The sequence below is a fragment of the Peromyscus californicus genome, unplaced genomic scaffold (assembly GCF_007827085.1).
Source record: "Peromyscus californicus insignis strain IS unplaced genomic scaffold, ASM782708v3 Scaffold_22__1_contigs__length_63687245, whole genome shotgun sequence".
In the NCBI taxonomy this organism is placed as follows: Eukaryota; Metazoa; Chordata; class Mammalia; order Rodentia; family Cricetidae; genus Peromyscus; species Peromyscus californicus.
Window position 1 is genome coordinate 34,645,554 of NW_026294525.1, and position 23,062 is coordinate 34,668,615.

A 23,062-nucleotide genomic window follows, 5' to 3' on the forward strand; every position below is an offset into this window, starting at 1 on the left:
GATGAGATCTACATGAGCAAACTGGACATGAGTGGGGGTAATGAAGGTCAAGGGTCAAGGGAAAGAGAATTTAGGGGAGCAGGAGATCCCAGCTGGATCAAGAACAGAGAAGGAGAACAAGGAAAAAGAGATCATGATAAATGAAGACCCCATGGGAATAGGAAGAAGCAAAGTGCTAGAAAGGTCCCCAGAAATCCACAAAGATACCTCCACAATAGACTACTGGCAATGGTCAAGAGAAAGCCCGAAGTGATCTACTCTGGTGATCAGAGGGCCAAACACCCTAACTGTCATGCTAGAACTCTTATCCAATGACTGAAGGAAGCGGATGCAGAGATCCATGGCCACACCCCGGGTGGAGTTCTGGGAGTCCAATCAGTGAGAAAGAGGAGGGATTGTATGATTGAGAATTGTTGAGGCCATGATTGGAAAAAGCACAGGGACAAATAGCCAAACTAGTGGAAACACATGAACTATGAACCTATAGCTAAGGAGCCCCCAACTAGATCAGGACCTCTGTATAAGTGAAACAGTTGATTAACTTGAACGGTTTGGGAGGCCCCCATACAATGGGACTGGGACCTGTCCTTAGTGCATGAGCTGGCTGTTTGGAACCTGGGGCCTATGCAGGGACACTTTGCTCAGCCTAGGCGAAGGGAGGAAGGGAACTGGACCTGCCTCAGTTGAATCTACCAGGCTGAGCTGAATCCTCAGGGAAGTCCTTGCTGTGGAGGAGATAGGAATGGGGGGGTGGGTTGGGGGAAGGGTGGGGATCTGGAGGAGGGAGGACAGGGGAATCTGTGGCTGATATGTAAAATTAAATTAAATTATAAAATAAATAAAAAAAACTTGCCATGATGATGTCTTCCTTTTACTAAGTTCAGAGAGGAGTTTACACAAGGATTACTTGAAGTTCTAGCTAAAGTCACTGTCTTTGGTCATTTATTCAATAAATGTTATGTTTGACCTGAGGGCTAAAAAAATAGTGGGCCGGAGAGGTCTTCTAGCTAGCAGTAGTAGGGAAGAAAAAACCTTTTTGTTTATTTTTCTAATACATATAATCTGTCTTATAGGGCCAAATTTCCATCTGGTATGGCTTGTGCTTTTGCCTGAAGAACTTTCTCCACCTCCTGTAATGTAATTTTCTCTGTGATTTATTTCTCTGAGAAAGTCTTTGTCTTTATTTTTCAAAGATATTTCAGTCTGCTGAAAATTTTGAACTGACAATACTGGCTTGTTTATTTTGTTGTCTTTCATTTCTCAGAAAAAAAAACTTTAAAATATCATTGTATTATATTTCAGTTTGGAAAATCTTAGTCTATTCAACTACCATAACAAAATACCACAAACTGGGCCACTTATGAACAACAGAAATTTACTGTTCACAGTTTTGAGAATAGGGGTCTAATATCAAACCATTAATAGCTTCCACATCTGATGAGGGACTTCTTCTCTGCTATTTATTCTGGCTTCTGGTTTTGTATTGTTATGGGATTCCTGAGTGTGCAAATGAGTGATTCTGTGTCTATATCTCTTTCTTGTGCCTTTTCTTGGGCTCTTTTTCCTTCTCTTTTGTCCTATTCTGACGTGTTCACCTTTGTTTCATCTTATTATATTTTATTATTATCCCTTAGAAGTCTGTTATTTTCTAACAGATTAAAAAAAGGGGTGGATTCAGATGGTTGAGGATGTGTGGAGGAACTGGGAGGAGTAGGGGAAGAGGAAGTCATAATCAGAATATATTATATGAAAAAAATCTATTTTTCACAGAAACACCTTTAAAAAGAGAAGCACAACACTGCACCCTTAAGGGGCAGGACAGTTACCTTTACCCTTTATTTGTAATGGCGCTGAACCCAGTTACAAGGGAATGAGTAAATTACTTCCCAAAAGACCCACCTCATAGTATTATCACTTGAGGTTTGGGAGGGCACCAACACCCGGATCATCTTACAAACTGTCAGTGTCTCAGTTTCTTTTCCTCTTAGTGTGAGAAAATACTCTGACAAAAATCAACGTCAGGGAAAGGGGGTTTATTTGGCTCACAGGTCAAAGCTACAGTCCATCATGTTAGAGAAGTCATGGGTGCAAGAGTTTGAAGCATCCATCATAAGGAATCAGAGAGACAGGAATGAACGCAGGCATGCTGTTGTTCAGTTCCATTTCTCCATCTCTGCCATCCGGGATCCCAGCCAGGGAATACTGCTGCTCAGAAAGTGGAAAGGTCTCTTCACCTCTATAATTAACATAAACTAGCTAATCCCCCAGTCATGGCCAGATGCCCATCTCCCGGCTGGTTCTTCATTCCATCAAGTCGACAGTTGATTGGCACAGACGGAATCTGCTATGCTTCTTGTCTTTATTCTTCTCTGCATGTTTTATCACTTGCTACACCTCTGGCTGCTTCCCCTTTTTCTGCTCTCTACCATTCCTTGTCATGGTTATCCTGTCATATTTGGATCTTCTCCCTTGATCTGATTTTGCTTCATCAGGTGGGGAATCATATGTTCCACTTCTCCTCATGTGTCCTGTGCCTTGTAATATCTGATGAGATACCAGACACGGTGCATTTTAGACTGCTATGTCCTGAATTTTGTTGTACTTTAATTGGATGGGACTTGGTTTTGGTACACAGTTAATTTTTTTGGAAAAGAAAATTCTTTTCAGTAGATTCGCTCCAGACTTGCCTTCAGACTTTGTTAGCATGAATGAAGAGTGCCTGTGGTCTGGAGCTAATTTAGTCCCCCTAGTAAGCAAGTGTCCTCTGACACTTTACCTAATGTCCTCACTGCTATGAAGGCATTCCAGGTTGGGTCATGGGAAAGCAAGCCAATTCCAGGGAACAAGTTTTGCTCCAGACACTTTCCCAACCATTGTGTTTGGGGGACTCGTACAGCAGCTATAGGTGGTTTTCTTCATGCACGTGCCACTCACAAGTTGGGTCCCTTCTTGCAGAAGTACAGATCTCATGCTCTTCATCTCCACCTTCTGCGGCTTGCTCTTCCTTCACGTTCTGCTGAACAGATTCTTGGTAAGTCGGTCTCTGTGTGTGCCAGCCCTTCTGCGTGGCGTGTCCATGCTCTATTGAGGTTTTTCCCTTGGTGTACGTCACTCCAGAAACCACTACTCAGGCACTAATCTGAGACATCTGTAAACCTGAATTCTTCAATTCCCATTTCTCAGTGATTGCATTACCTTAGCATCCAATGCTCAGTATTATAAGCTGTCCAATCATATAATTTTGGTCAAGTGTTCCCGTGACTTAAACGAGGGAAGGAAATCCAGACTGTGGTCAAAAGCAGACATCCCAATGCATTATCCTTATGGAGCTTATTTAGTGTGATTGTGAAATTTTAATATTTCTTTCCAGCTGGAATTCATTTTTATGCATGATGAAAGGTAAGAACACATACTTACCCTTTTCCCTACTGATAATTCTTGGCTCCAGATCCATAGTCTATCCTACTAACACTGATTTGCAATTTGGCTAAAAAAAATATTCACATATGAACGGGGCATTTATGAACTCGTCTTTTAGTTATAGTAATCTCATCTTTTAGCTACATTAATTTTTTTTGAATCTTTGTATCAGTAATGATTGATTTGCTTCTATTTTCATCCATGACTTTGGATGACGAGTTACATGTTCTTACCTCCCTGGTCGAAGTTTTGTTTAGACCAAAGATATCAAACCATGTAAAACTGTATGAGAAGAAACTCCCGTTGTTTCATAAGATGGAAGACAGTGAAGGTGTTTTCAATCTGAGTCAGTTCACTGTGTTGCATTTCATCATTTTTCAAGTTATTCAGAGTTAGTATGCGAATTTTCACGTTTTGACCTGTTGACCTTCTGATATTGCCTCTTTAGTTTTTGAAGTCATTTCAATTATTATTTGTGTGTGTGTGTGTGTGTGCTCCTGCATGTATTTATATGTGTTCATGTGTATTCATGTATGTGGAGGCCTGAAGGGAATGCCAGATGTGTTCCTAAATTGGCCTCCACCTTTATTTTTGAGACTGGGTTCCTCAGTGAACCTGGAACTGACCAGCAACTAGCCAGAGAGCTACAGAAATCCACCTATTTTTGCTACCGAAGTGCAAGATTAGGGTCAAGGGAGGGCTGCTGCATGTAGCTTTTACTTAGAGGCTAGAGATTTGAACTCATGTCCTCCAGCTTGCAATCACCACAGACATCCCTCTTTGCATATCATTATCCCCTTTTGCTTAATTGTTTTCATTCCATTCCTTCTAATATTAAGTTTGTGTCTGTGTCTTCTCTGTTGTCATCAGCTTTCTTTTGCATTCAAATACATTAATATTCCTTTTTTTTTTTTTTTTTTGTGTGTGTGTGTGTGTGTGTGTGTGTGTGTGTGTGTGTGTGTGTGCTTGAGATAGGGTCTCACTCTATAGCCCCAGCTGCATTGAACTCAAACCTCCTGCCTCAGTCTCCCACACTCTGCTTATTGTTTCTGCTCATACACTTTCTGTTGGAAATGTTGCTTCAGTACTTTAATTTCAAAGCTAAGTGACTCCAAGAAGTTAAAGATAAATGTTTGAATAATGCCCAACTGCAAAGGGTAGCACACATCTAGATACCAACTTACCTTCATTGTTTTCCTAGTTGAGATATTTTGGTTTACTGGCCAATGATTTTTGGATGTGTATATTAACACATATGAAGGCACAATTTCATAGCTGAGTGAATATCTTAGATGGCATGTTTTGTACAGAATCACGGTGGCCATGCATTCCTCTACCCTGACCAGTAAATTTCTGTTATTAAAGTCCTAGACTTTATTATTTTTGTTGTCTACCAAACAACAACCTATTCACATTGAAATACTACTAAGGAAACTCCTTTATCTCCCCTTGTTATTAACTTGAATGTTCCCCTACCTAACTTAACTCATTCAGTTAATTATAGAAAGTGATCTTTGTGCCTATTATATTTCATTATAAAATAAGGAAAACAAAATACATATGAAAATTAGAATGCTCTTTTATATACCAGTTTTCTGGGACAAATAAGGTACATATTAAACTAATATTACAGTAAGGACATATCTTTGCTGTAAAGACTATGCTTTGTGACCTTGAATCCTTCTTGGGGATATGTAGTTTTGCATAGCATACTGCATAGAAACTACAGCCAATGAATGATTCCTTGGTCTTTTTATGTTTCAACATGGATTTCCTCATTTATCCTTAACAATTTATTGGGGTTACTCCCGGCAGAAAATATTTCCTGGGTCCCTGGGTCTAATTCTAAATCACCCTTAGTAGGCTTTGATTTTTTAAATTAAAAAAAGACTACCAGCTGACTTACCCTTTTAACTTTTATGGCCAGATCTTTCTCCACATTCACAGTGATTTTAATTAATCCATTTGACTTAATCCACAGTTCAAGTTAGGAGGAATTGTAGGTGGAAAAGAGAATCTAAAATTCAACTTGTTGGTTACTTTTTTTTTTGGGACAGGCTCTCACTCTGTCTGTCCTAGAACCACTATGTACCCCATGACACAACTAACCTCAAACTCAAAGTGATCACCCCTCCTCTCTTGAGTACTGAATTTCAGGTGTGACTACCCTGGCCTGCTTGAACTCCACTTTTGAACGATGTTGAGAAATGTGAAACAATGACCTTTGTGTTTTAATGTTTTTTTAAACCTATGGGCTTGAAATCTCCTCTCAACTCCCACACAAACTTCCACACAGGGATCACATGTCAACAGTCTAACCAAAATAATTTTTTTGATTTTTGTTTGTTTAAGCATGTACCATCAATCAAAGTATTTTCTCGGATCGTTTTATGTAATAAGATCCATTCTGTCGGAACGATTCCAGCATCCATTTTCTTCCTGTGCACAGATGTAATGCGGGCCCTCCAAAGAGTACAACAAACGGATTTACCAGAGATGCTCCTACATGGAAAGGCTTCATGAGGAGCATCTCAAAGCCTAACTGCGGGGGTTACTAGCAGCAGAAACTACTGCATGTAGCCACAGAAATCCAATATGATGGTGTCGAGAATAAGAATGATTTTGTAAAAAACAAAAACAAAAAAAAACCAATCTCATCAGGTTAATTCAATAATCTTCGAAGACAAAATTTTAAATTTAACAGCAGTGTAAGAATAGAAGCAAGCACGCAGGAGCAGCAGCTTCTCAGAGAATTTTACAGACACAGAGAACTGCTTTTGGACGCTGCACCAACCATTTCAGTCCACTAGGGGAACCTTAAGCGAATGACTTCATCAGAATTCCGGCAGCATTTAGTTTTACCAAAGCAGTAAATTAGCCTAACTCTGAAATTCCCAAACTGTTTCCGAACAGCAGCTGCTTTCAGAAAGCCAGCAGGGCTCTCTGTCCTCTTCCTCGCTCCTCTTCTGCCTGTCACCCCACCCCACCCCACCCCCACCCCCCTGCACAAATGCCCTAAAATCAAGCATTAACATTTGCCCAGGATTGGGAAAATAAAATGCTATCCATTGCAGCCCAGTGGGGAACTGACTTAACCCCCTTGGAGGATTGAGAATGACATGGGGAAATTACGTAAAAATAAACTGCCAATGGTGCCTGGTATTTGCTCGTGGAGGAGAAAAAAAAATATGTCATGATTACTATTGAGGAATTAATTCATACTTGAGATGATGAAATTTTATTAGTGGCATGTAAATAAATGGGCTACGATCTTCTGGGCTTCATCCATGATTCACACACACACACACACACACACACACACACACACACACACACACACACACTCCGCTCCTTACTTTCCACAAAGCAGTGTTGTTTCACAGGATAAAGGGCATTCTTTATTAAATTTGCTTGCATTCTTGAGTTTGATGACAAGCAGGATGACCTGTGTGTTATCACAGTGTGTCCCAGGAAAGGGCTCTTTTAGTATGTGTGGTTAGGGTGCTAAGAGATGAAGGAAGAGCTACAGTGACTTTACTATAGGAAGCATATGCCCAGCATTATTCCCCTCTGTTGCAAGCAGCCATATAACTAAAGAAATAGAAAAATATTTCTGAATCTATCCCACTTATTTTTAGGAAAAAGTGATAGCATCTCATAAATAATTTTTTTTATCTTAGGAATTAACACTGAAAAAAGTAGAGATGATATCATATTCTCATAGCCTATAGACCATGGCTATCAATAAAACCCAGTGATTAAACCGATGTAAAAGAAAATCATGATGTACTATTCCTATCAGATTCAGGCAGTGGCTCTTATTCACACAGCAATTACTGGCAAAAAAAAAAATTTAGCCTCCACTGTTTAGAAAAGTGGGTTTATTGAATTTACAAACAAGGACCTACAATTTTCCATTTCCTTAGCAAGATATTAAATCAAGCAAGCTAAGTGTGTCATCATGACTATAATTTACATGATGTGACATGACAGTTAAGATGTACTGTGGTAATTTCTGAGAGCTGGCAGTATTATTGTGGTATCAAAAATTTATATGGTTCAGTTATTAAGGCAAATTGTTTCATTCATACTGAGCGTGCTGACAGTAAACCACTGAGGGCTTCCACGGTGCACTAAAAAATGCCTTCCATAGTCAAACAATTTGCACACTCTGTTACCATCATTTTGCTCACTGAATGGAAATGGGGACACTGGCAGGCAGGGCTTTGTGAAGTGGAAATGATCTGCTGTGGAACAGGAAGGGTTCCGTTGTGGGTGGTTAGAAGAAATACTTCAGCCAGATGAGGGAAACTATCTTTGGGATCCAACCACTATGAGCAGGATGTCCAACTTCTTTGCTCCAATGTTATTTAATATCCCATTTGCTTGCTTTCCTTCTGTTGGTTTGATTTTCAGCCAACAGAAAGAAAAGGCATATGACCAAAAAAGAAATGATGGAAAATGTGGTCATTTCTATTAGTAACTATCATTAAATCAATAAATTTTAGCTTAGTGCCATCAAAAAAAGAAAGAAGGAAAGAAGGAAGGAAAGAAATGTCTGAAACTCATCTGATTTTGACCTAAATTTCTTCTTGAAGCTCTTTCAGCAATAAAGGGAAAGAAGTTTATTTTTATTTTTAACTTCCTGGCAATGTTAAGCAGAAGAAATTCAAGGCAGGGATACAGGAGGTTTCTAAATAGAATAGAATAAAATGACTTCGTGTCATAAAGGGCCTAGCAAATAAAAGTTTAATTATATTTTTATTACAGCTATTGAATTTTATGCAACATATGCTGTATATTTTAAAATACATGTTCATTGAAAACCTACTTTATTCGTTTACACATTTTTCATAGTAGCATTTAGAAGCCTGTTAAAAATAAGAACCTGGCTATGAGTTAAAATGTTTCAATCAGCTAAAATTACCAGTCCCCATTCATTGAGCAGTATATAAGTTACTATCATTTCTGTTTCAATGCTCACATATTATGCAATACAGCTAATAATTGTAAGTATACTTTTGTTTACTTCACAAATGAAGAAGTTTTTTATAGCCAGTATTAACAATACGTTCTTAGAGGTGACAGGTGATATTATTTCCCCATCACCAGCTTTTTTTTCTTTTTTCCCCCTTTTTTTTTGATTAAGAAATTTTTCTATTCTTTTTACATATCAACCACAGATTCCCCTGTCCTCCCTTCTCCTACCTCCCAGCCTTCTCCCCCAACACCCCCTTTCCCACCTTCTCCAAGGCAAGGTCTCCCATGGGGAGTCAGTAGAGCCTGGTACATTTCAGTTGAAGCAGGTCCAAGCCCCTCCTCCCTGCACCAAGGTTGCACAAAATGTCACACCATAGGCACTAGGTTCCAAAAAGCCAGCTCATGCACTAGGGACAGGTCCCAGTCCCACTGCCTGAGTATGGACCCATCACCAGCTTCTTGCCATCACAAGCTCCTGGTGCGATGAGGTAACTGAATCCATGACAAGATACTAATTTTCATACACCAGGAAAATACTCACAAAAAACTAAATTTAGTTTCTAACAAATTATTTGGCAAGAGAAAACAGAATTCTAAACACCAAGAAATACATCTAGAGAGAATTAATGTACAATAGCATAAATTTTACACACACACACACACACACACACACACACACACACACACACATACACACACACCGTGAATTTTCAAAGTTGCTCTCATTTTTTATTGTGTGTGTATTTTACATGTGTGAACCAGCTTGAAAACAACATGTACTTTCAATGTGGCAAGTTCAGGGTACTTCTCTGTCCAAATTCTAAAAACTATGTAGTTTATATATACTTTATAGCAAACATTGAATTAGATACATAATAAATCTCTTTTTCCAATTAGCATGCATATAGGATAGAAGAAAAATGTGACTGACTGCATGGCTTATCAATTTTGAAATAAAACTGAAAGAGATGAGGGGAGCTTTGTAAAAAAAAAATGCCACCCTAGACTATTGTACAAGCAGTTATATTTAAATGAACACATCACAGTTTCCTCCAATATCTAAAATATGTTTTCCAAAAGACTCTAGAGATTTCATTAATATTCACTCATTCAAAAAGTTTACCTAGGACCTATAAGAAAATCCAAAGATGTCACAGTCCTTTGCTATCTCCTACATTCTATAAGTCATGCCACATGGAGGGTGCCCCCAACTTACCTCATTAAGTTGCTCTTGGAAGTCTAATACAGTAGGTGTTTGATTTCAATATTAAAAAAAAATTAACTAAAACTCACTTCCTAGAGAGGTCAGTTAAAATACAATTTCCAGAAGAATGTCACAAATGGACTTACTTTGTTTCCCAGATATGGAGCTGGTGCACTCCAGTAGTATCCATCCAGGAGGGATCGCCGGGCCTCAGAGTTACTGATGCTGATCTGGTGAGGTGAGTCTGGGTTATCAAGCTGGGGAGCCACCTGAATGTGGCCGGAGATGTCTGTAAGATACCAGCCTCGCATATCTTGAACCTTAAAGAAAATATAACCATCACTGGTTACAAAACACACACATACACACACACACACACACACACACACACACACACACACACACACACACACACACACACAAGCAAACAACAGCAGCAGCTCATTTTCTCCAGCATAGAGCTTGCTATTTTTGAAATTAGGAGTGGGGAAAAGCTACAGACACTTAAAAAACGTAAGAGTTATGTATGATGTGTACATCACCAAGTTGACCATATGTAGTCACATAGAATCCATTGTTTATTTTTTAATTGAAGTTTTTGAGAATCTTGATAGAGCCAAATCATAATCAGTTTTTACTGTTCCTTAAAATCTGGTTTCAAGTACTATGTGTGTGTGTTTGTGCATGTGCGTGAGATGTGTCTGTGCATGCATGCATGCAGGTACCTGTGTGAGTGCATGTGGTGGAGGTCAGAGATTAGCACCTACTGTCTTCCTCAGTTGCTGTCTACCTTTTTGAGACACGGTCTCTCATTGGCCCTGGTGCTGATTTGGTTCCTCCCATTTCTGTCTCCGCAGTGCTAGAGATATTGGTGTGCCCCACGGTACCCGGCTGTCTATGTGAGTCCTGGGGATTTATATTCAGGCCCCCATGTTTGCATGGTAAGCATTTTGCTAACTTAACCAAAAATAGAAATCCATTCTAACTTATGCAATGGTTATAATGTCATATAATTTATCAAATAATTTGACTTGGGATTTTACATTTTTCACTTCAGTAGTATTTATTTCTGCTTTAGGAGACCTAATATCTCACAAGTGTTGCATATGTATTCATAAAGCAGAGGACAAAAGGAAATCATACATGCAAGACATAAAAGGTAGCTTTTCCTTCAATATTACAATTCTTCCTACTTTATAAATTTTCTGTTTTGAGGCTCCATGTCATTTGAATCCACCAGAATGTTGCTATGACAACATCTCCCAAAACTGTATATATTCTTTGCCATAGGATCAGAAGTACTCTGGGGACTTATATCCTGGCCCAGAAAAGGAAATCACTTTAAGGAAGGAATAAAAGATGAGTAATGGTTTGCTTTACAGTGTTATACCCTAGACAAGGTCAGGTATGCACTTTCACTTCAAATTGAAGTGATCCTGTCTAGTTAAGACAAAGCAGTATTTGCTGAGGTGTAAGGCTATGAGTGAGACACCAGGGTTGTATTAGTTTTATTGTCACTGTGACTAAATACCTAATATAAACAACTTAGGGTGGAAAGGATTTATTTTGCTTCTAGTTTCCAGAAGATTTGTCCATCACAGTGGTCAGATTGTGGTAGAGAAGAGTCATCTAACTCATGGTGGCCAGTGGGCAGAGTATAAGAATCCATGGCCTAATGTCCCTTTCCAAAACATTCCCCTTGGACTTACTTCCTCTTACCAGGCCCCATTTACAGGATTCCTACCATCTCCCAAATAGACTATTCAACATCTCAATCTATCAATAGGATAAACCGTCTACTGGATGAGAGTCTGTGTAATCCAGACATTATTGCCTATATGCAGAAGAGTACTCTATGAAAGTCCTACTCAACTCTCAGTTTAGTCAAGCTGGTAACCCAGGTTAGTCACCACAGGGGCTACCAGTTTCAGAATACTACTTCCCGAGATATAGCTGGTGTTGCAAGTGATTGATAGCAACCACAGTGATAAGGCTGAGGATGTATAGACTAAACGTAACTTTTAATTTTCTTTTTGTGTAGAGATTATTTGATTTTTGTTCATCTTTAAAGCTTTGGGATATGTAAGTCAGCTTTGATCAAAAGAAAATACCAAACAAGGTCAATGGCCATTGGACAAGTAGACAATAATAAATTCTGACATCTGCTTTCTAACTTTATCTATCCTTCAGGTGTTCCGAGACATCTGAAATAGGAGTGTGGATCTAGGTTCCGAAGACTAAGACTTGTTCCTTGTCCCTTGGCAGACCATGAAACTTAAATTCATCTGTGGAATTGTTAGGAATGTTAAGCATAACTCTGTGAACAAAATGAAGAAGTTAGACTTTGAGTCCATTTGTCATTGTTTCTTGGGAGTTTTTTTTTTTTAAATCAATACATTGGATAAGTACCTAGAGATTCACACTCAGACACAAGAGTACAGTCAGAAACTTCTTATTTCAAACGACTTAAAAGCGGTATAGACAGAACAATATTTCATGATTGTGCTCTGGATGAGTTTACAGATCGAAGCTGGAAGAAGTACTTAGGAGCTAGCTTATCAAAATATCAGTCTATAAACCATGACTCTGACATGCCATTCTGCTGTTCACAATTGATTAATATCTACCCAGGTAGAACCCCACAGTGTCTCAGTAGCCTCTCTCTGGAAATCTACTTCTTTATTCATTCTAAATTTCTCTTCTTCCAGCCTACTTCCTATATGTTCTGCACTCAAAGTCCAGCCCATGTCACTATGGCAATCCCCAAAGATCCCATTTTTCTTTCATATATTTTCTACAGGGGAACAAATGGCTCTCTCTGCAGACAAGCAGTGGGGAGCATGGTGGGCAATGTGGGTAGAGATGTGATATGTGTTTGTTTTAGTAAAAGATAGTCTCAGTTATTGCTGAAGAACTGACAAGTCAGGTTTATTGGTGAATGAAAATAAATTTACTATTGTGATCTTATGTTTTCTCTCATACATCTTACATTTGGGATGAAAGCAACACGATTTTCATTATGCTTTCATATATGGGAGCTGATAAGGATTGCATCTACTTCAGACGTGACTCAGTCTACACACTTACAAAAATACTTTAATACAGATTATTTTAGTGTATATATATACACACACACACACACACACACACACACACACATATATATATGAGTGTGGATACCCATAGAGACCAAAAGAGGACATCAGATCACCTGAAGATAGCATTAGAGGCAGTTGTGAGCCACCTGTGGGTACTGGGAACCAAACTCTAGACCTCTTCATGAACAGCAAGCACTGAGTCGCCTCTCTAGGCCACAGATAAAATCTGAAAGGTTTTGAACCTAAGTACAGAAAGAACATTTGAAGGAAATGCCATACACTTTCTTTCTGGCCGAGTTTAAGTTGTATCGAAGGTTGTTTTTGTTTTGTTTTGCTTTTCAATTTCCTACCAAAGGACAAAAATAGCAGAGACAGGGAGGAGCATGGGGTGGCAAGTGGAGGGCAGTGAGCATCCGTACATTGTCATAGGTCCAGTGGGAACTCTGACATCTGTTTGACACCCCTGAACAGAAGCACTCATCACAGCCTTTTGGATTATCCTCTTGCAAGTTGAAGAAGCCATATTTGCAACGGCTGCAGTCTTCACCTTCAACGTTCTCCTGAAAGTATAGAGAGGTGTGTTAGCAACAGAGACATTCTTCAAAGGAAGGGTTGGATCTAAGCCTGTATAAGGAAAACATGACTATAGTCCTCATTTCACTTTCTCACCCATTTGTATAGCACAGCAAAGTTATGGAAAACAACTGCTCTAAAGTTTCCTGTTAAGGTCTGTTGTTCTAACATCACAGCCCGTGTATATAGCGGGGTTTACTGAGCACTAAGGACTGCACTCAGTGTTACTATTTTGATCTTTATTAAGAATGTAGATTAAATATGATACATCAAGAAAGTGTGTCAGTCTGAGGAACGTGGAGTCAATATTAAGCTCACCATTCTGTGTTAAAGAGCAACTTCACCTTCAAATATATGATAGAATTAAAACACTTCTATTATACAAAATTGTCAAACCTTCATATTACAGGTTAAAAATATATGCATTTGAGGCAAGCATACAGGTTTGAGATGTGGAGAATTTGGGGCAAATATGTATAGGTAAGTAGAAAAGAGGGAAACTTTTTCCCTGCTTAATTTTATACAATGTTTCCTAGCCTAGTAGGTTATTTATATAGACTAATATTATGGAGAAAATCCATTCTTATTTAATGACTGTTCTCCAGATTAGGTTCATTAATCCTAATCCCAATGCACAGAAAACATATTTGCTTCTAGGTGAAGCTACATTGTATGCTCAGACCAATGAAAGGTGACTGCACAATGAAAATCTGCAAAGGGTGTAATCTGATTTAAGAAGTGGTTAATCCTGATTAATACCTCTAAATGAAGGCTTCCTCTGCAGGAAGTAGATTTTCAGCATCCTTAAGCATGCATGACTCCTTATCCCCCTCTTTCTTGCATTCTCCTTCTGCCTCATTGCATAGCTTTCCCTTTCCTTAGAGAGCTAACTTGCTTACCTACTGTTTCTATAGCTTCAAATGCACTGCTTTATTATAACCATGAAATCATATCTAGGCTTACAAAGATTATTCTCTCCAAATACATGTAATATTTAGTCATAGGTGGAAACCTGTTGTTTAATTTCCAGCACAGCAACTGCATTTGAATCTACTGCTGTTTCAGCCAAGAATTGAGGCTCCAAAGTAATGGCCCCTATGGGACTTTTATGTCCCTCCAGATCTGCCTCCTGTCTCTGCCACCAAATGTAGTTTTAACTAAATCTCTATTGTTCTATTTATCAATAAGACTCGAGAGTCAGAGGCTGGGGTGAAAACCTGCTAGCTCAGAGAGGCTGAGGAGCAACTAGCTGACCTTTCTTCACCAGTGTGTCTCTGAAAGATAGTATGTTTCTGCTCTGCCAAACCAAAAAAGACCACCATACTCAAAGTCCCTCCCTACTACTTCTGTAGATCTCTCTATCCATCTTCCATATGCCCTCTTACTCTCTATGATCAACTTCTGTCAACTGGTTGCTAGCTCTACCTCTTGACCCAAGGTTGATTTTATTGAACTAATGCAAATACAAACTCGGCGTTCACAGTGTTATCATATATCCTACAACAGGCACCCTTCTGTGTACATATTTCCAGAAAATAACAAGTTTCCTGGATAATGTTGAGAAATGGCTTCATACAACTTTATAAAGATTAAACAAATTGCTTGGTGATGGTATTTTTATGTATATTAAAGTGTCACACAGTGGATGCTTATTAAAAATATATTTGAGAGGCTAGGGAGATGGTCCAGTTGGCAACACACTTGCTACATAAGTACCGAGACAAGAGTTTTAGCACCAACATTCAAGTTAACAAACAAAGAAAGCAACGACAGAAGAACAAGCAAAGCGGAAGGATGCTGGGTGCACAGTGTGAGCCTCTAACCCCAGGACTGAGGAACCAGTGTCAGGAAGGATGTCAGGCTTCCTGGATAGCCAATCTAAGCTGAATTGGCATGCTCTAAATTCAGTGAAAGACCCTGTCTCAAAATATAAAGGTGGAGTGTAATAGAGGAATACATCCAATATGGCCTTCTCTGGCTTTCACATGAATGCTTACATAGACAAACCTACACGTACATTCATGCAAATACAAAAAATATATTTGAGTAAGCCAGGATTGAGAAGATGAGGTGGTAAAAAATGTAAAAACAGAAGACAGAAAATAGGCCCCAAATAAGGATAACAAACAAGAGCTTCTTCTAAGATTTTAGAGAATTTATTTAAACTTTGATTTTTGGCTTTTAACATCCATGGCCCATTCACAACCCCAACTATTATTGCATCTCTGTGATCCATAACAGGGGGGCATGCCTACAGTGCCATTTCATGTCTTTGTATTTAGTGTCAATATGCACAGAAACTGAAGTGTGGTTACTAACATTCTCACCAGCTTTAAATTTTCTAGCCTGATTCCAAATATTTTGCGATGATAGATGTCAGCACAAGTAATCAATCTACTCTCGGACCTGTAGGGACAAAGAAATCCCCAAAGCAGTGAAGAGCATCTTCAAAAGAGTGCACAGGCAGGAAAGATGAAACATATCTATAATTATAATTTAGCTTTTTCCGTTGAGGACACAGTACAGCTGTTCTGAACACTCTGTTCTTCTGGGCTCTGTCTAGTCTACTTTTCATTTATTCTAAATTGAAAGCAAATAATGCCACTTTTCTGAGATTCAGACTGAGCTAAACAATTAGACATTTTTAGACATTAGCTACATATTCCTTAGTGCCACTTTAGCCTTGTAATGTGACCTTGAGAAAAATTATGAATAAATCATTGGATATTCAGTTTAATCTAATATCCCAGAGCAGCACATTAAAGTGAAAATTCTAGGTACTGTAAAAGACGAGAGTAGAGCCAGCATCTCTGTTCTTAAAAGCCAGTGTCTATCTAGATAAAAGGATACACCTGAAATTAACTTTACTGCAAGGTGGAACATGGTCAGTGCCTCTCCGAAGCAAATTAACTTATGAGAACATACTTAAGGAGGCACATACTTGGTGGATATAGGGAGACATCTATGTTAGCAAAGACAGTGAAAATAATGTTTAATATGAGGAAAGTTTTATTTTTCATGTATTCTTCCAAATAAACTCACGGAAAACTTTCTATATGGTAAGCATTTCATTTGGTACTTAAAGTCAAAGCCTTACTCTTAAATAATTGACATTTAAGGGTGTCCTAAGAGATGGAACCTCTTCTCTTAGGAAATGGGAGATAATTAATGGGAGCTAAGCCAGAGACAAATCCACAGAATTATATCTGAGGCACTTGAGTTGACAGTAGTAGGAAAATGTTTATGAGATGTGAGACAGTGAGACACAGAAATCTTTCATTACTATATAGAATAGGAATGGGTTAACTCAGCAGGTTTGAATGTTCAAACATATCATCTAACAATGAATGATACGTTAGAGCAGTGGTTCTCAACCTTCCTAATGCCATGACCCTTTAATACAGTTCCTCATGTTGTCATGACTCCCCCTTCCCCAATCAATCATAAATTATTTTCATTGCTATTTCATAACTGCAATTTTGCTACTGTTATGAATCATAATTTAAATATTTTTGGAGATAGATATTTGTCAATGGGGTTGTGACAACCTCTGTGCTATGGGGAACTAACCAAAAGATATTTGAGACAGCCTTCTAGAATGATTTTGTATATGTGGGAACTAGGTTCCCATTAGCTGGTTTATATTAACACTCTATTAAATGTCTTATTTCACTCATCTGGAGGCTCCAGAGCCATGGTGTATCAGTGAGACTTTGTGGATACTGCAGATGAAGTAAACACTTGCCACATGAGCATTCCATATTGACATAACTATCTATTTGACAAGACCCTGGATACAAGACTTGAGTGAGCTTCCTTACTTAGCAATACTCCCTACTTGTCACATATGGTGGGAGAGTAAGCATTCTGCATGCTTCTACTGGAAGAGGATGACTGACATCTTGCGCTTTGTTTTTCCTGGGCTCTTCACTGTGCCTCTTCTGTCTGTAGTGATTCTCATCTGGAACTGCTCATGTAATAAAATGTAACGTGAATATAACATAGTTTTATAAATTCTGAAAGTCCTTCTAAGAAGTCACTCAAACTACTATGGTCTCCAGGAGCTTCTAAATACCATACTAGGGATGATGGAACCTATAAAGCATTTGTAGACGAATAAGAACATGTTGTCCAACTGCTACTTTTGTCTCGTTTAGTTTAACTACTATTTGAACTAAAGTATTTTAGGTTCATTTCGCTGTTCTCAAGTTAATTCTGCAGCTTCTTCATAATAAGCTGCAATTTACCAATACGTCAACAAGGCAAAAACCTAATTTAGAGCATAATGTTGTCACCGTTAAGTTTTATCCAGTCTCAAGCATCTGCACTTGAGCTAAACAGAGTTTGCTAACTCGCCAGACTATGTTCAAATAAGGGAAATATCTAGATGTAACCAATCCAGCTCTTCCTATATTTTATCTCCAGTTTATCTCCAGATGCTTATTGGTCACGCTGGAACACAGAGCTCTGTGAGTTTCCTCTGGTTCTGAGTATTACCTGATTCACAAGCCATCTTTAAAAGGAGCTTTCATGTTAATGTTCGATGAGATTAAAGGGCACTCATTACATCCAAAACTGCAATACGCTGACTCTTGTCAGGTTCTACCAGAGACAAATCTTACACACAAGTAAATAGGACCCACTGATGTTTGTACCCTTATGGCTTCTGTAGTAGTTTGAAAGTGAAATGCCCCAACAGACTGAGGCACTTAACTCTTGCTTTCCATGCGACAGTACTATTCTAGGAGCTTGTTGAATGTCCAGGAGCTAGAGCCTTGCTGGAAGGAGTGCATCACTGGAATTAGATCCTCAGGTTGGATCATCTAGCCCACTTCCTGTTTGTTCTCTTTTCCCTGACTGCAATCACCTTATTCTCCATTTACATCCACACCATGAAGGACTGTGTCTCCTTGAACTGCCGGAACAGGTAAGTCATAGTAAACCCTCCCTCCATCTAGCTGCTTCTTATTGGCTAATTGGTCATGGAAATTGGAAAAGTAACTAATACTACTCCTGACAGGGCCTTTTGAATTTGAATCAGAGAAATTCTGTTTAGCTCACTAGAACTCTACTTTCAAGACAGTTCAATGGGGGAAATCTATAAACTTATTAGGTTTTCCTTCCTTTATCAAATGTCCTTAGGAAGAAGCGTATGTCATAATACATCTAACAATTGATGTATAGGGTTGTGCTTGAAAATGATTCTTTAAAAACAATAGTTTTCAAAGTGATTACTGAAGAACACATGGTGTGATGTATGCATTTCATGTCATAGAGAGTACCATGATTCCAATGCAGAAGTTGATTCTGAGACTTTTATGTGTGCATTAACAGTGTCAAAGGACCCTCACCTTTGATAGTGTAGGCTACACAATCATCTATATAATTAGTACCTTCATACGAACATGATCTTGGAAGCCTGAGCATTACTCTTTCTGCAGATTTGGGGTATTATATTTTGGGATTTTATTTTTACACCTGTGACTCAATATTCCATCTACGAGTCAGCCTCTTACTGTATCCCCATTTCATACAGGAAGATCTTTGAGAGCTGAGATCTGGGACTTGCAGTTTTGACTTTACTTGAGAGTGAACCATCTGCTCTATAGGAGAGCTCTCTGTACAACTTCGTTTCCTTTGCTACCCATATCAAATTGTTAATAAATGCTCTGCACATGATTTCTTTCTGTGACTCACACATCTAGTCACAGCTGAGCATCTCTGGTCCAGGTATGCTAGGGAGTAGCAAACTGTACTCCAGAGGATTATGGCAAAAGCAACTGGAAAAGTGCACAGATAACCTAAGACACACTGGAAAAAAAAAATCCCTGCTCTGAGATAGGTACAAAGAATACGTGCCGTGGCCAACACCAGATTTTCACCACAGTCCCCGAGTCTCTGAAGGAAAATTAAGCAGAAAAGTGACAGAGTTGATACAAAAGATGCATTCTGTTTTCCTCCTAACACAAAAATAATCTATTGCAACACTGTCCTCTGCAGTTGAGATGTTTTTAGGTGTGGTTACCCACTAAAGGCTACTTGCTGAAATAAATAGATAAAACCATTGTTTTTGTTCTTTTCTTATCTGTTACATTCTAAGGTTGGCAGACCACCCCATTGGTCCCCAAACTACAGGTAAGAGTATAACTGATCCTGAACTTCTAATATTGAGAGTTATTTTCTTTGTTATGATATTTCCCTTCTTTTTGTTCTAGAACTTCTTTGTACTGATCACCTTTTAAAGAGTTACCAGCATAATTTGATGTTTCAAAAATATTAAATGTCTCTTAATTTTATCTAAGTAATCAGGGTCTATGCCATTAAAGCTCTCATTACTTCCAATGGGCAACTCTTGTCAATTTATTTTAATATTTTAAGTGTTTAGAGTCCATTAGTGATTTTGCTAATTTACATGTTTAATGATAGTTTCCACAATGAAGCCAATGAAATGGTACAATTTCCAGGCTTCACACTTTTATTCTAGAAATAACTATTCCTAATACACGTTCACTGTTCATTTCTAGGTTATTCTAATTGCATACACTAACTTTTAAATATGGACCAATCATAGCCTATGAATTTCCCTTTGTAAATATTCCATATAATAGATAATACATTCTTCCACACTGTGATATTAAAAGCATCACTTTGCTTGAGACCAGTGTTCTCAGTTTAGTCAAACTATTTTTCATTATCATGACCCTCAAGGGGCATGCTTGGTCACATTATCATCATAATCTTCACCGAGAAACCTTAAAACTGCAGATGGACTGCAGGTATAGATGTACTGCAAGAACATACTTATCTTACATGTAAAACTAATGTTTTTGTTCCTCCTGAAATAACACCCATCTCTTCAGGAAGGCTTGTTTGCTCTAGTCCCATAATTCCATTGACTATGCATAGTAAAATGTCTAATTAAAAGATATTGTGGTCTACCCTACAAAACACTCTTAATGGCTGCCCTTTATTTCTTTAGGACTATTTTTTTTTTTGCAATGGAATAGCTAATTTTTTTCCCTTCAAGTCAGAGGCTGGTGAGCTGACATCAATTTTCTTTTTGTGATAGCTTCCTCAGTACAGCCTCTCTCTGGAGAAATAGAGTCACAATAGCTTTCCTGTTTCCATTCTCATGAAGCGTCCTCCTTATAAATTAGGTACGACTTTAGCAGTGTGTGTTTAACTGTGATTGTTAGTCAACTGGGAATTCTATTGACAAAGTTACTGAGAATATATACAGTGACATTTAAGTTTTTTTTAATGATAATTGCTTGGGAAATTTTGTAGTCATGCTTAGTCTTGCGGCTCATGTAGTCAATTATACATTTTTCTTCCATAAAAGCCTTCATTTTATGTGTTGTAGTATTAAAATAATTTAACATATGGAAAGATAATTACTTAATTAGCAGTATTTGTTGAGTGCATATTCTTTAAACATACTGATCCAGAATTAGATAGTATGTGGTGGTCTGGGGAAAGGTGAAAAGAAATGAGAGAGTTTCACTTCTCACAAACTAAGTTTTATTCAATGTTGTTTAAAAGGATTGGCCATATACTAGTTTAAAGATTTTTACCCAGGAGCTCTTGAAATGAGATCCCAGTGCAGAACAGAGCTTCATTCCAAATGCAGCAAGGATAAGTGGGGCTTTATAACAGAATACCAGAAGGTAAAGCCATAGAAAGCTACTAACAGGGACTCTCTCTCTCCTCTCTGTCTTCTCTCCCCCACCACCCTGGGAAGCAATCACAATCACAGAGTCACCATTTTATTTCTGGATATCATAAGGAAAGAATAAAGTCAGTTCTATTCTCACATAGCACACAGGTTTGGGAGTTTGATTCCTCATAGGCCACTAACTGTTCTTCTCCCAGATCTCCAGAGACACAAAAAGCTGTCCGGCTGCTTCACTAAATTTACATCATGGAGCTGTAGTCTCCTGCCCCCACATTTGGAAAGCATTTCTGGGGTCCCCACAAGAAGCAGTTCAATTCTTGTCTATCTCTGTGGACCAATTCAAGTGTATTAACTCCTCCAAATATTGGACTTTATCTTAAAACTAAGACTTACCTTCTACCTACACCTCACCTATCTTGTGACTCAAATTGGCTTGAGCTAAGGTTTAACAGATTTCCCTCTTAGGTGTGACACCTAGAAATTCCCATCTGTTTCCTGAATCTAACCATTTTTAGTTTACTAGCTGGATTTATCCAACCAATCTATATGTTTGAAATAATAGAAGCTGGAAAAGTTGTGTCCATCTCAACTCAACACAGCTTGTAGAATCTCTGTCACTTAAAATTCATAAAAGAAAAAAAAATAGGCCTCACGTTTCACAATGAGGAAGTTCTTTAAACTGTTTTCATACTCAATGGATAGTTCTGACTCAAGAAAACTATGAAAAAGGAGCCAGGCCAGCCAGATAACTCAGCACTTAAGATGCTTGTTGCCAAACTGACAACCAGAGCTAAAAACCCAGGACTCACAAGGTGTACTGAGCGAACTAACCCCAGCAAGTTGTCCTAGGCACATACATACATACACACATATATACACACACAGTAAGTCAATAAATGTAATAAAAAAGTTTAAAAAATAAAACCATTTGAAAAAGAAAATAGTGAAAAATTCTCTATATCAAAATAAAGGAATAGAAATGTAAATTTTTATTGATTAATATGTACTTTGCATGTTCATACTTATATACTTATTATTTATATCTATTTTATATTCTATTTATAAATAAATACTTGTTTAAAGTCAATTATTTTTGCCAGGTGGTGGTGGCACATGCTTTTAATCCCAGAACTTGGGAGGCAGAGCCAGGCAGATCTCTGTGAGTTTGAGGCCAGCCTGGTCTACAAAGTGAGATCCAGGACAGGCACCAAAACTACATAGAGAAACCCTGTCTTGAAAAAAACAAAAAAAGAGAGATAAAGTCAATTATTTTTATATCAATACTCATGAATATACATGCACACACATACTTTATACTGAAATAAAAATCTATCATTTTATTGTAAGCATCCAGTAATGTTTTTATAAAGAATTTTGATCTATATTTTTTTATCAGTTGGCATAACTACTTCAAATCATATTTTTTTAAAAAGGATATATCTCATTCCTTTCTGTACTAGTGGGTGTTCCTTTGAATATTTAAATTGCACGCATAGCTGTTTTAAATACTTAGCTATTTATCATTCTTATAAATGAGAGGTGATGGGCAATTCATCACAGTGCAGTGTCTGTACGTTGTTACATAGTTCATTATAAGACACCATGATATAATTATGTTGCAACATAATTTTTGATAAGAGTAACTCATTCATTATGTGTGTATGCTTTTTTATATTTTCATAGTTGTGCTGGCATCTTATGAAACTTGCTTTCTGCAAATTTTTATCATAGGACTCCTTAAGAGCTGCTGTTTTCTATTTAAAATATCACACTGTTGAAAGATGTTGCTTTCAATGATGCTATGTAGTTAATTTTTAAGTCTCTTTTATGATTTCTTAATTACTGTTTATTGTAGCATTTTAATGGCGTGCTTAGAGCATCAAGTGTGTTCATGGTGGCTTTTTTCTCATTAGGATTACAATCACTCTTTTCAAGACTCGGTGCCTAAGCAGCTCCGGGAACTTTCCCTGTGAGCACAGCTCATCACCAGAGCTCTCCTGTCTCAGGCTTCCTGGCTCTGTCTCCCAAAGAAGCCAATGAAGTGAGGTTTGCCCCTCTCCTTTGTCAGTCTTTCCTTAAATGTAGCAGATGCCCAACCTTTCTTTAAAGGTG

General features: G+C 38.1%; 1 protein-coding gene across 1 annotated transcript in view; it reads right to left on the reverse strand.

The window, feature by feature from the left end:
• The window catches only part of Lama2 (laminin subunit alpha 2), a 571,484-nt gene that overhangs the window by 305,764 nt on the left and 242,658 nt on the right, over positions 1–23,062 (reverse strand). Inside the window, exons 11-12 of the mRNA XM_052751249.1 lie at positions 13,122–13,262; positions 9,751–9,924 (exon numbers count right to left, since the gene is read on the reverse strand). Of these exons, the coding sequence (XP_052607209.1) occupies positions 9,751–9,924; positions 13,122–13,262 (315 nt within the window). The remainder of the gene's footprint in view (positions 1–9,750; positions 9,925–13,121; positions 13,263–23,062) is intronic.